Source organism: Carettochelys insculpta, chromosome 5, assembly GCF_033958435.1.
Source record: "Carettochelys insculpta isolate YL-2023 chromosome 5, ASM3395843v1, whole genome shotgun sequence".
In the NCBI taxonomy this organism is placed as follows: domain Eukaryota; kingdom Metazoa; phylum Chordata; order Testudines; family Carettochelyidae; genus Carettochelys; species Carettochelys insculpta.
The window spans coordinates 116,825,654-116,839,535 of NC_134141.1; the positions used below are offsets into that span (position 1 = coordinate 116,825,654).

At 40.6% G+C, this 13,882-nt stretch overlaps 1 protein-coding gene across 2 annotated transcripts in view; it reads left to right on the forward strand.

Moving 5' to 3' along the window:
- Positions 1-246: 246 nt before the first annotated feature.
- LOXHD1 (lipoxygenase homology PLAT domains 1) overlaps positions 247-13,882 on the forward strand; it is a 274,986-nt gene continuing 261,350 nt past the window's right edge. Inside the window, exons 1-6 of one of the 2 annotated variants that reach the window (XM_074994358.1) lie at positions 247-391; positions 3,225-3,383; positions 5,473-5,624; positions 7,103-7,252; positions 11,009-11,182; positions 13,002-13,197. In XM_074994358.1, the coding sequence (XP_074850459.1) occupies positions 247-391; positions 3,225-3,383; positions 5,473-5,624; positions 7,103-7,252; positions 11,009-11,182; positions 13,002-13,197 (976 nt within the window). The remainder of the gene's footprint in view (positions 392-3,224; positions 3,384-5,472; positions 5,625-7,102; positions 7,253-11,008; positions 11,183-13,001; positions 13,198-13,882) is intronic. The other variant, XM_074994359.1, reaches the window with a different exon arrangement.

Genomic DNA, 13,882 nt, shown 5'->3' on the forward strand with positions numbered 1-13,882 from the left:
TGTTGTTCCTACTATTTCAGTAATGCAGGAGAGGTGTTGAAAACTGAGGAATTTAAAAGGACACACAGTCTTTGTCAAGTATCAGAGAGGTAGCTGTGTTAGTCTGTATCTTCGAGAACAACAAGAAGTCCTGTGGCACCTTATAGACTAACAGATATTTTGGAGCATAAGCTTTCGTGGGCAAAGATCTGCTTCATCAAGATTTGCTGGCCCTGTCTTCCATGATCAACTGGACACTGACTGAAAATGCCAACCCAAATGCAGTATTATAACTCCTCTCCTTCAGTGACAGGGATTTTGCGCCCTGAAACTGTACAGTGTGCATATGACAGCAAGAGGCCCAGAGACCCCTATCCCAGTCATACTGCACCACGGATACAACCGTCCACAGGTAAAGGTGTGAAATGGACTCCTTCCGGTAACTGCTACAGTTTGAACCTCTCTAGTTTGGAACTCTCTGGTCTGGCAACATCCGTGGTCTGGCTTGATTTAGTTAGCTGGATGACCACTTATCATGGGTGTGGCCAAGTTTCCTATGGTCCCATAAAGTTTGTTTACTGCCACAGGTCCTTGCTCTTGGTGTTCTGTGCTGCTATTTAGAATGGTTTAGATGTCCCCTCCCCTGTCCCCTCATTCTGGACCCCCTGCAACTCTTTCTCTGGCACTACTCTGCTTAACTCTGAGTTCACTGGACATCTGTCTCCGAGACTCTTGCACTCCCATCCTGCACCCATGCCTGGCCGCTGCATTTTGCACCCCATCTCACCCCAGCCCCTCCTATTTCCTGAACCCCAGTGATCTGACATCTCTTCTGATCTGCCTCCCACTCCTTGCTGCTGAAGCAGCAGTTCCAGTGTGAATCTAAGGTGGTTGTGATGGCCCAAACAGAGGCCAGGAGCTGCCTGGGCAGCAGAGTCCTGGCAGCACTGATGGTACCGCCAGGATCTTATGTGTGCTGGGGACAGGGTGTGGCTGAGGATGAGGTAAAAGTGTTTCCCTGGCAGCTCACCAGGGAGCTATTACCAGTTTTGCTGCTGGTTTAGCCCCATAAACTCACAGACCCTGGCACAGCTGCACCATTTGCATCATTCAAGCGATGCCACAGGTTGGCAGAAATTAAACCTCAGGTAACCTGAGGCATTGGGCCCAGTTGTTAGCTGGTGGCTGGGTAATGTGCGGTGAGGTACTCCCCTGGGTCCTAAACAACCCAGTTTTTTACTGTTAGAGCAGGGAGCTCCTAGCACTCTCACTAATGGCCAGGTTGTGGTAACCAAACGGTTAAAGTTCTTTTTATTGTGCCGGCTGTGTTACAGTGACAAGGAGCAACAGCAGTCAGGCTTAGCTCTTAACTAGCTACAAGTTTATTAAGCTACAGTTATAAGCGTGAGGTTACAAAGGCTATTGTCTACTTCTTATATGCTAGCAAAGTACAGGTGTTAACAGGTTACATTACAATCCAATACAAAGATATCTGTTACCATCTAACACAATGATATCTTGATACAACGACATCTAGTTACAGAACTCTAATTTTTTAACTGTGCGCACCAAAAAAAGGAGAACTTGCATGGGTATATCTTACCCTCCTTGCGTCTCTCGATACCAGCGTAGCCAAGCCGGATCGGTCACTCAGTTCCGTGGAAAGAATATGAGGTTGGGCGACCCCAGTTGTGGACCTCGGGAGGCAATCACCTGACCCGACCAGCAGGTAGTTGGTGGAGATGCACTCAAAGTTAGAGTTCTGGTGGGCCCACCTTTATACCCCCTTAGGTTACGTATTCTCTTTCTTATCTATGGTGCCAGATTGTACTGGTCTGTCTTTTGTGGCACCAGTTTTTACAAGGGCAATTCTTACTTAATTTGCACTTGTAAGACAGGAGATAAGCAATTTGGGAGTACAGGACATTCTTTTGTGGGGGCGGAGATTTCCTCTTCGGGGATGGTATGTGTGTGTGCATCAAATTCATGAATGCCAGCTGGGATGATTTCCTGAGGTTCCCCCCCGCACCCTTCTCTTGTTGACAGTTTGGTCTGTTAGCCTTTTATCTGTACTTTCTGTTTCTCAGGGTCAGAATGAGCTAGCACATCTGGGCCTCAATGAGAGGCATCAAAGACTGTGCTGTCAGCAGCCATTTCTGTGCCCTGTGTGCTTGTGAGGCACCTCAGTGGCCGGGGGGTGGGCCGGGGGGCAGTGAGCAAGCTGGCTTGTAAGGGGGAGACTTTGTCTGGCTATACCAGTGCAAGACTTGAAGCCTGAACCAGAGTAGGTCTCGCCTTGGCAAAATAACACACTAGATATTTAAGTAACTGCACTTCAGAAACATTCCAATCTATTACAAGATAAGATGTTTGACAGAACAATGAATACAGATATTTTGACTGATATATTAGGAACAAAAGGAGACAACAACCAGATGTCATGAAATATGTAATATACATAAGCTGTGTCTATCAGTTGTTTGTCTATAAGTGCTGGGGTGCCTTGCTTGAGTTCTTTGGGCAGCCAAGAGGACAGCAGAGATCCCTGTTGCTGACTTAGTCACTCCTTGGTCCTGGGCACTCAAGTGTTAGTGTACCCGCAGCATGGAGCCAGGATCCTTTGTGAGTGCATTTCTCTCCAAACTGGACCTATAATTGTTCTTTCAGAGTAACATTGTGGTCTGCTGAATTGGCGTTGTCTGTCCAAGGACAGAAGCACGGTATGGCCTGAACATTATCATCAGGGCAATGACATTCCAACCTTCAGCTCTGACTCTAAAAACTTGAGACTCTATTACTGTACTACCTGAGCTAAAAGGTCTAGAAGTCTGTTGGTACAAAGGACCATTTGCTACAGGGAAAGAGAGAGCCAGACTGTGTAAGACTGGGATATACGTGGCTCAATTTGTGTTGGCCAAGATTCCAGCTACCACATCAGGGACTGAGATGGGAACTCCCAAAGCTAAAAATATGAATCTTCAAAGCTTTACCTGAAGTACTGGGGTCTGAAGCTGGGGGCTCTATCAGTCACATCTTACATGGATTAGGCACAGAACAGGACTTGATAACCTAATGTGTGTTACACACACAGTACCTTCTTGTGCTAGTTCGCCAAGCCATGCCTCTCTGCATACGTATGTCTGTGAAGGACTCACCTCTTTGACAAAAGCCCACAATGTTTTTTAGATGATAAACTCTTTGAGGTTGAGAATGTCATCTGTTACTTGTTGTTTGATTCTGATTAGGATTCCAGTTCAGAGATGTTTCACCTCCTCGGGACAAACCTATTTGGAATGACCCACGCAACAAATCAGAAGCTAGGACTGCATCTCTCCAGAGATACAGAGTAACCTTGAATCACAGGCCTGTGGAATCTGTGCTGAGCAGAAAAGCACCTTTTGCAGGTAAGCAAATATTTGTATGTCAGCTGACACAGTAAGAGTAGTAATGATCTTGTGATTCAGTGGCTGGGATCACCTGAATGAGCTGTTAAGAATTAAATGTACTGAATATCTTTGCAAAAGGTGCTGACTTTGACTGTGGGTTTGAATGGTATTGCTATTACACAGAATAAATCCTGCTGGCATCATTGTGTGTGATATATACCTGCCTAAGACAAACGTGTACAGAAGGATTTTGAGAGGCTTTATACCAAGTGGCTGTATTTCTGAAGCAGTACAGCAGGTTGTGGGTTCTCAGACATTTTAATACTATGTGCACATTTTCAGACAGTTGCAATTCCTTTGCCTTTAGTGTGCTCCAGAATCCTTCATGGCATTTTTTCCTGGCATTTTAGTGGAGTTGCTATGGCAAATGATGCAATGACAACCGAGCAAATCCTGAGAAGACTTACAACAAGAGAAGGACCATGAACTGCACTCATTTTATTCTGTACTGTGCTTTTTTTTTTTTTTTGAATGGTGCCCATCACTTTAATACCATAGAAACCTTATACTTGACCCCTGATTAGGAACTACTCCAGTAGATCAACAGATATTATTCACCCTGGACTGTAAAGCCAGTTTACCTGTTGTTCAGGGTAAAAGTAAAAATTTCATCCTGCTATAGGGCATCACACCAGCTAAGGGGGACCTATGTGAACCCCCCGCATGACTGTCCTGTCCTCAGCCTGGTGCCATCATGTTCTGCTCCTTCCCTACCCATCCCACTTTACCATGGGAGTGGAGAGTTGGGGGCGATACAGCAACAAAAAGAGCTACTGGCACTTCTGCTGCTTTCCCCTTCTGTGCCCAGGCCAGCGAGAAAAGGAGCAGAAGCCCGAGTCATGCCCCTGTAAGGAGCCGCCACTTTCTTGCCAATCTGGCATACTGGGCTATGGCAACTTACTTCACCTCTGCTATTCATTCTTTTATTTCAAAATTCCTTTAGCAGTGGATTCTCAGACACATGGTCGACTATATCTGACCTCCTGTTGCAAAGAGCAAACTGATTGAGATGTGTGCATATGTACTCCCCTGAATTTGCAAAAACTTTGGACTGCTGTGATGTTTGCCTTTTGTTATTTAAAATATTTATCAAACATAAAAAAAAAGGAGCTTTAAAGATATGATTAGAGCTCAGTCTTGAGAGGTGCTAAATACATTCACTTCCCATTGAGACACCAGGCCCTTTGCAGTTTGTCCATATTTCATCCTATGTGAAACATATTATTTTGATTGTGCAGAGTGCAAATTTTCACTGAGACTGCTGATGAGCTTTGGCTTCCTAAATTAAGTAGTTCTGTGAATAGAAAGCTTCATCTTTATCATAAGAAGATTTAATTTCTGAGGTATAACGAACACAACCATTCTCCGGTTGACGCCTGGAAGACTTTTTGTAAGCCGTGTTGTTGTAACCATGCCAGTCCCAAGATATCAGCAAGACAAGGTGACTGAGGTAATATTGTTTAATGCACCAACTTCTGCTGGCAAGAAATATAAGCTTTTCACTCATACGGAGCTCTCCTTCAGATAAGGAGGAGCTCTCTGTGTTTGGAAAGCTTGTCTCACCATCTGAATGTGGTCTAGTGAACAATATTATTTCACTCACCTTCTTTCTGGAAGACATTTTAGCTCTTACGACCTTTTTAATTTGTTTCTATTGTCACTAAATGCCGTGGCTACAGGATCTAACTGCTTCTGCAAAAAAGAGAATATTATAGCTAGAAAGACAAAATATGGAGTGTTAGTTCCTTATCACTATAATTACTCTTCAGTATTTGTTCATTTCCATTAACTAGTCATTTTACAGATTCAGTAATAATACCAACAGATGAAAATAAGTAGTAGCAGAGGAAGGGTTAAGGAATTTGTGTGGAATTTGTTACTATAATCCTTTAAAAATGCCATTTACAATCTTCATGTAATCCAGATTCAGATACACCCTTAGAGTAAAGACGCTACTATAGCATGCTAAAATAGTAACTTACATAATAAGATGAAGACATGTTCTTATTACTTGCTGTAAAATGCCTTTTATTTATTGTTTCTGTAGCACGAACCTCAAGTGCTGGACTGAGTGGTCATAGGTATGGAAGGGGTTGTGTTGATGTACTGCTACAGTATAGTTCAATGAATGATCCACACTTGTTTGACTACTATGCCAGGAAGTTTGGATTTCAGGTGAGTACCAGGTATCTTCCAACTGTACGTGCTGTTTTATTTCAGTTTATTTTTCTAGTCCATGTTAGTAGGAAGAAATAATATTGTGCATTTATATGAACTTTCATCCTGAAGAAATCCAAACTTCTTATCAGCTGTGAGTAAAAAAAAAAAAAAAAAAAAAAAAAGCATACAAACATAAACATGCTTTTCATGCATTGCAGAAATGCACCTTCTTCTACTGCAACATGTTTCATGCAGGCAAGAACGTTGCACGATACCGGACAATGGATATTAAAATGATAGTGTCTAAGCTTTAGAAGGACTTTAAGCAAGCAGAATGTGATTACTAAACTAGAATATCAAAACAAAAAAGCAGTCATGTAGCACTTTAAAGACTAACAAAATAATCTATTAGGTGATGAGCTTTCGTGGGACAGACCCACTTCTTCAGATCTATAGCCTGACCAGAACAGACGCAATATATAAAGCACAGAGGTCCAAAATTGTTACTAGGGTTGGCAAATCAGATAGAAAAGCAGAAAAAGGTGGGTGAGGGGTGGGGAAGTTAAGTGTTAGGTCAAACATCAAAGTATGTGAAAGAGTCTTTATAATGAGTGAGGTAATTGCAGTCCCTGTTCAAACCACGTGTCAATGTATAGAATTTGAATATGAATGTTAGTTCCAAACATTCTCTCTGTAGATGGTTGTTAAAGCCTCTTTCCTCCAGAACACAAACTCTCAGGTCTTTAACAGAATGGCCTGCTCCACTGAAGTGTTGGCTGACAGGTTTGTGTATCTGGAGATTTTTCATGTCTGCTCTGTGTCCATTTATTCTTTGGCGACACAGAATAACACTTATGCTGTTACAAAAAATATTCTGTGAGATCCTTAATAGTTACAAGTAGTCAATATGTTCTACATCCTATCTGGACTTCAATACCATTCCCTTTCAGTTGATTTTTGTGTAATAATAATGATGGGGCTTTGTCATCTTATTTAACATTAAAATTTGTACTTTCAAAGTAGTGAACCATGTAACTTATTACAAAATTGAGAGAGAGAGAGAGAGAGAGAGAGAGAGAGAGAGACAGTAGGAATTAATTTATACCCAGAATTCCAAATGTTAAAAGAAGTCACCTGGCTTTATTTGTGTATACAAAATAAGTTCCCTTCCCCCTTGCAACCAAAACCAGTGTTCGCTATCAGCTGAACACTTGGATGGTTGCTCAGGGGAGATTCAGATGCTGCCCAGGGATAAGCAGAGCTCTTACAGCTGCCCACAGTGGGCACCATGTGTTTCTATTGGTGTACACAGCCGCACATGCCTTGGCGCATATAACAAAATTTATTCTGCCCCTGGATGAAAAAATTAGAGGGAATGCTGACCATACCCCAACCAAAAAAACTCCAACTCCACAACCCAAGAACAAGAAAGACAAAGCCTTGTACAAAACCAACCAAACAAAAGGTCTTTAAGGATACTCAGAAATATTTTTTTCTTTGTTTTTAAATTTATTAAGACAGAGCATGTGAAGAGACATCACCAAACTGCATCCCAATACAAGAAAAAGAGTGTCGGCACCAGATCCAGCTCTTCAGTACATAGCAAAGTGCTCTATAAAGTCATGGTGAAGACTGGAGATAAGAGCGGTTCAGGAACCGATGCCAGGGTAAGAATATTTTAAACGTCAAGGCTTCCAAACTGATCAGATCTGTTCTTTTTATATTTAGTAATACTAGAAAATAATCCCAAATTACATATTTCATTTACATCTTCTATAAAACTTCAGCTATTTAAACATTAATTACTACTTGGTTTCAAAATAAAATTAGTCATTTTCTGTACGTGCTTCTTCATACTAATTGCACCTGTTTCTGAGATGGGTGTTTCAGAACCCATTAAAACAAGGTTTACTGATACCCATTAATCTGAACCAGTATTAGTTCTGTTGCTTTGGCTTAGGGGGTGAGTCTATTATGTGTTCATCATTTCCTATTGCATGATTTCTTAAAACAGCCATAACTGCAGTATAATGGCAGGAGGATTACACATTCTGTTTGCTGTGTCAGTGGCCAGAAATTTGAAGAAAGGATCCCAATTATCCATTTGTAATTTATGTAAAATAATCCTGACTTAGTTGAGTTTCTAACGAGTTCTTATTACTGCTTTTTAAGACCAGTGTACCAGGCATAAACTCTACATAAGAAGACAGAACAAGATTCTACCTGGAATCAGTTCATTACCTTTGAGCAGTTAATGAGCTCTCCTGCTGAGCTTGACAGCTTCCTCATGGGCAGTGCATAGTGGGCCCCAGTAATTGAATACTCTAGTACTTCTGTGTTGCCCTTCTGTTATGTGATCTCAAACAGCTCCACAACGTTAATGAACAGAGCCTTACAACACATCTGTGAGGCAGTTACTAATATGCCCAGTTTATACTTTTTTGATGGGGAGAGAGGAATGGAGACAGAGAGAGGTTAAAGGGTTTGATTTTATTTCACCAAAGGCACTGAGCAACCACAAATCCAGCAGAGATCAACGAGAGTTGATTGGTCCCTATCCCTTTTGAAAATCAGGTCACTTATTTAGGTTTCTAAATATTGGGGGCCTAACTTTAAGCACCAGTTTTTGAAAATTGAGACTTTCCTGGGATCACACAGGAAGTCTTTGATGGACTGGAAATGTATCTTTGGCCTGTGTCTTAAAGAGAGAGCTGCCTCTCCAACTCCTACAGCAATAATCTCATTAAGAATGGGATTTGTTAGGCTAAGTACTGTTTACTGTGTAAAATTACACCGAATTTAAAATCCTTTGAAGGGATGAGAGTAAAAGAGTGTCAAGTGTTCCCCTTCTGGCTCATGCAGCTGTAAGTTGAACTCATATCAGCTCTCCTTGCCTAAAAAATTGTGTCAGTTTCTAACTGACACCACCTAAGAACCCTGCTATACTCTTAAAAGGTTCAAAAATAAACCAAGGGCCTGATTTTCAAAAATTTGAGTTTATTACTTGTAGAGTGAACATGAAAAAGTGTATCGGTAAGTATATATAAATTGCACATTATTGCACTTGCCATATCAAGTTGTAGCTCTGTATTTGGGTGCACTAAAAGTAAATTTCCCTTAATTTGCCCTGCTCTGACTTCCAAAAGAGCATTGGATACATAGGCTTGGTATACACTAGAAATTTAAGTCTGCATAGCTATATTACTGGAGTTTGTGAAAAAATCTGTACCTCTGATCCATGCAATTAAATCAGCTTAAGTCCCCATATAAGTAACACTAGGTCAGTGGAAGAATTCTTCCCTCATCCTAGCCACTGCCTCTCAGTCTGTCTACATTAGACACAGAAGTTGACTACAGATAAGCAATTTTAGCTATGCCAATTGTGTTGCTAAAATCTATGTATCTACACTTGGCTACCTTGCCTGTCTTAACAGGGGAAGGTCAATGGGAGAGTTTCTCCCTTCAACCTTCCTTTCTCCTTGCCTCTCCTGAGGATTATAGGGGACAACTTTGACCCTTGAGAACTCGATTTCATGCATGCACGAAATCAAACCCCAGAAGATCGACCCTGAGCAGGTTGATATCCTACAGTAGTGTAGTAGATAAGCCCTCAAGGAGGCATGTTACCAACACCAACAGGAGGTGTCCTCCTGTCAGTGTAGGTAATGTCTACACTGAATAGCTTACACTGGCACAGCTGCAGTGCCTCTGTTACAGTTTCAAAGGTAGATGAGCCCTTAGTACCCTAATTCCTATTGAAAATGAATGGGACTTGAGCTCCTTTGAAAAATTTACCCTTCTGGTGAATTTGCATGCCAGGTGTAATAATTGCATGTGAATATTAAGCATATGTTTTTAACATGTGATTGTAAGTGCACATTTTTGAAATCCAGGTTTTTAATTTGTTGCAGACACATCACTGCTCATAATATGTTTTACTAATAAATTAGTGTCTTTGTTTAACTCTTAATAGCTCCTTTAATCCTAACGAATGTGTGTTAGGCTTCTTTAGCATTTATCTCACACCTATCTTTTCTGTTGTTTTTCCTCTCTCTCTCCCCCAGAATGATATTTTTAGACTTCAGAACTGAAGTGTTTAATATTCTTGGCACTCTTATGTATTTAAATTATATAATTGACTGGATGATTGTGATTAGACAAAGATAAAATAGTCAATAGTTTCTGAAATATTTTTTCTTGAAGCAGGAAAAGACATGAGGACTGAAAGCAGAAATTAGTTTAATTGTAGGCTATAGCCTGCAAACACTTAATTAAATACTGATTTAACCCTGACCATTTGAGGATTTACATTGGCTGTAGTAATTGTACAGCCATACTAGAATTAAGCTATTTACATGATAAGGACCTTAATGAATGTCTCTTGTTTTCTAGTTGAGTAGCACTTGATTTGGAGACTAGAGGGCATGGTTGCTTTTGACAATCTTTTATAAAAGATACAAAGATCACACAAAAAATAAAAAACTCCTAGTGTTTTGCAGTTACATAATACCTTCCACAGGAGCATTTCAAAGTGTGTTCTAGACCTAAACTAGTTAAGTCACAGCACCCCTGTGACTAACATATGTATTATTATCAGAGAAGTAGCTGTGTGAGTCTGTATCTTCAAGAACAAAAAGAAGTCCTGTGGCACTTTATAGACTAGCAGATATTTTGGAGCATAAGCTGATGAAGCGGGCCTTTGCCCACGAAAGCTTATGCTCCAAAATATATGTATTATTGTTTCCGTTTTACAGCCGTATAAACTGAGACACAGATGTACAGGGACTTGCCCAAGATCAGTCAATGAGTCAGTGGCAAATTTAACAGGATTTTTAGTAATAATAAAAATAAGAAATAAAATAATAAAATAATGATATAATTTAAAGCAGGAGACTTAAGGCAGGTCCCAACATGAAACTCTGCAGCAGAATTCAGCTATACCATGTAGTGTCTTCACTGAAGTGCAACATTTTTACTATAATTTTAGATTTGGGTTAATTAGAATGTGGAAGACAAATTTAAACTAAAAAATTTATAGTAGTGATAGTATTTAATATACTGCTATGACATTTACAACAGCCATGTTCTTGTTAAGGTGTATTTTGGTACCAGTTGCTTTGGGTCATTACATAGGTTGAGCTGCTCTAGTCTGGCACACTCTCATCCAGCAACATCTTTAATCTCTCATTGTTTTACTTAGTTGGACAACTACTTATCATGGTTGTGGCCAAGTTTCCCGTGGTCCCGTAAAGGTTGTTTACAGCCACCAATGAAATCTATAATTACAATGCTGTGAAACCAGGATAAGTAAGATTCAAATTGGTGTTTAAATTCTTCTGCTTACCATATCTTGATAGATAATAAAATTAAGGTGTTTTAATGCCACAGTCTTATTAATAAAGGGATTTTTATATATTTCTTAGGTATTTCTTAAGATGAAGGGCTCCAAAGGGAAACTCAGCAAAACACGTTTATATAAGAAAACGGAATCCAATATAGCTCAACAAACAGCTGTATTTAAACTCTCCAAAGGGTCAGTTAACACCTTTAAAATTCATGGTCCAGAAATTGGAGACATCAGAAATATTACCCTGGAGGTAACAATTTTTGTGACTATGCTTAGAGGGGAAATATATATATAATTTTGTAGATCTGAATATGTTATTTGCTTACAATATTTTAAATTGAGGCTCATATAACTAAGAAGGCAAATGAAATCACAGCTTAATAGACCAGAGGTGAGCTGGAGGAAAAATAAAATTGTGGTTCACAGCTTCTACTCATGCTATGCGAAGGTATGTAAGATAATATAAGGTGAGTGTGTGATAATATTAAACTTCTAAGGCTACAGATTTAAAAAGAAATCCTGCATGGAAAGTCAAGCAAATCAACCTTCTGAATTAGGAGACAAGGTTCAGCTGGGACAGAAACCTTGTGGTAGACACAAGTTGCAAAGCTCTGACCCAAAGCTCAGATATAAGTAGTTCTCCTCCTCCAGCAAGAAAAGGAAAACAAAACCAAAAAACCTTGTGAGTATTTTGGGTCATCCTATAGGAGATGGTTAAGAAACTGAGAACTGAATTCAGATCTGCACATTCTCAACATTTTGAGATGGTCAGATCTGGTGTTATGTTTCAGTTTTAGACCTTGGAATAAACTATTATTATTATTATTATTAATTTAATTTTAATTCAAATGACAAAAGACACCTTCCTCACCCTTGGTTGATCTCCTGCTTGAATTAGCACTATGGAATTGAGGCTGGAGAAGGGTTGAACAGAGATAATACTAAAAAAGTAAAAGGAAAAAAAAAACATAAAAATTCTTATCAAAGTAGCTCAGTATCCTAGCATCCTGAATGCCATATCTGATAAATGCCAGTATCCCTCTGAAACCTCCTGGAGCTAATATCATGATGGAAAGATGCTTTCTTCCTGGTGTATTAAGATTGCTGGCTTTTGACTTCTTCACAACAGATTGGAAAGAGAGGCTGCTGAACTCTCTCTTATATTCAAATTCGACACATGAACAAGTGGTTTGAACTGGGATGTGAATTTTCTAGGTCGTTATAGGGGTTCTTTTACATACTTGGCTTAATCTAATTCTTGACTCTTCCCCCTCATTTCTGCCCCTCTGCTCTCTGATTTGCTCACCTGGATAATATTTTTCTGATTTGTCAACCTTGATTACTATTTTTGGTTCTCTGTGCCTTAAATGTTGAGTCTGGTCTGGTATGGCTATGATCTGAAGAAATGGGTCTGTCCCACAAAAGCTCATCACCCAATAAATTATTTTGTTAGTCCTTAAAGAGCTACTGGACTTCTTTTTTGTTTTCATTTGTGACAAGGCCATGAGAAGAAAAGGTTGGGAGGAGCAATCACAGGAAAAGTCTTGCTCAGGTCCTGTGGTTCTGGGCTGGAGTATGGTCATTCGCTTTATGGCAATGAGGCATGTGAAGTCTGCTCAACCTCTGGGAGCTCTATGGAGAGTGAGGATACCCTGTATGATGGATTGTTCAGAGAATTTAGCTGCCAGCCTTTAGCAAAATTCATCAAGTCTCATACATGAACTGTGACTTTTGATGGCTTAGAACTCTTCAGAAATCTGGGTATTTTTCACAAAAATGACAAAAGAAGCCTTTCTGACCCTTGGCTGATCTCCTGCCAAATTTCAAACCCTTACAAGTCCCCACCAGTATGTTAGAAAAATACCTAACTGAAAAGTTGAGTCTTGTGGTATGTTTCATAGGTGTTCAGATTTCTCTCTTTCTCAGTACGCTTGGGTCGTATGTGGACTTTATGTCATGTAGCTGTATGCACACATGTATCCCATGCCGTGTGGGTGTACTGAAGTTGAACTAGACCTTGCATGCCTGTAATTGCACTTTTTAAGGCTTTTTGAATGTTTCTGTTTAAGCACGATGGTCTAGAGAAGCAGCAAGCCTGGTACGTGGAGGAGATAACTGTGACCAATACAAGCCGTGAGAAGACTTGGCATTTCCTCTGTCGACAGTGGCTATCATTGTATCACACTGACTGCCAGATCAGCCGCACCTTTACCCCCACAGGCAAAGGCACACTCACTGCTGTGGATGGAAAACCTGGCCACACAGGTAAGCACTTTCTATATACTGAAAGGAGAATTTCTTTCATGATAAATGCCTGCCACTCGCCATGTGTGCCCCTATGTGTAATGCTCAGTTTCTTGGTGGTAATGTTTCATGTAAACGTATAACGGAGGGGGATATGTCTCTTTATTAACCTTCTACTTTGATTCCTACCTACGGATGCCTGCTCTGACCACTATACATACACAACCACTAGCTGTGACCACCCGCATGCCAGTCTCTGACAGCAGAGACACTGCCATCCCCCCCATGGCATGAACTAGTAACAGCAACCGAAGGCCTGGCTTAATCATAGACTAGGTTTGCAGTTTTGGGTGATGGCTTTCAGAACCTACATTACAAACTTTGTTCCAGCACCCCAGGGCATCTCCCACAAACTCAGCTGATCTGAGCCACAAACTCAGCAATCTCTGGTGACAGGTTGCCATGGAGACCTCTGCAGAACTTCCAGCGACCCTGTCTGGTTGAACTTCTAGGGGAAAGGTGTGTTCACAATGTTGCCTGCATTCCCCAAGGATGAATCTCCTTGCAGAGGGCACTGACCCGGCTGGCATGGGAGGGTGTAATTTGCAGCTCCTTCTGCCAGCAGACGGGAATCTCGCCTACTTTGTTTTTACATTTTAATAAAGAAAAATCAGAAAGGTTGGAGTCCGGTTTCTCTTTGTGAACA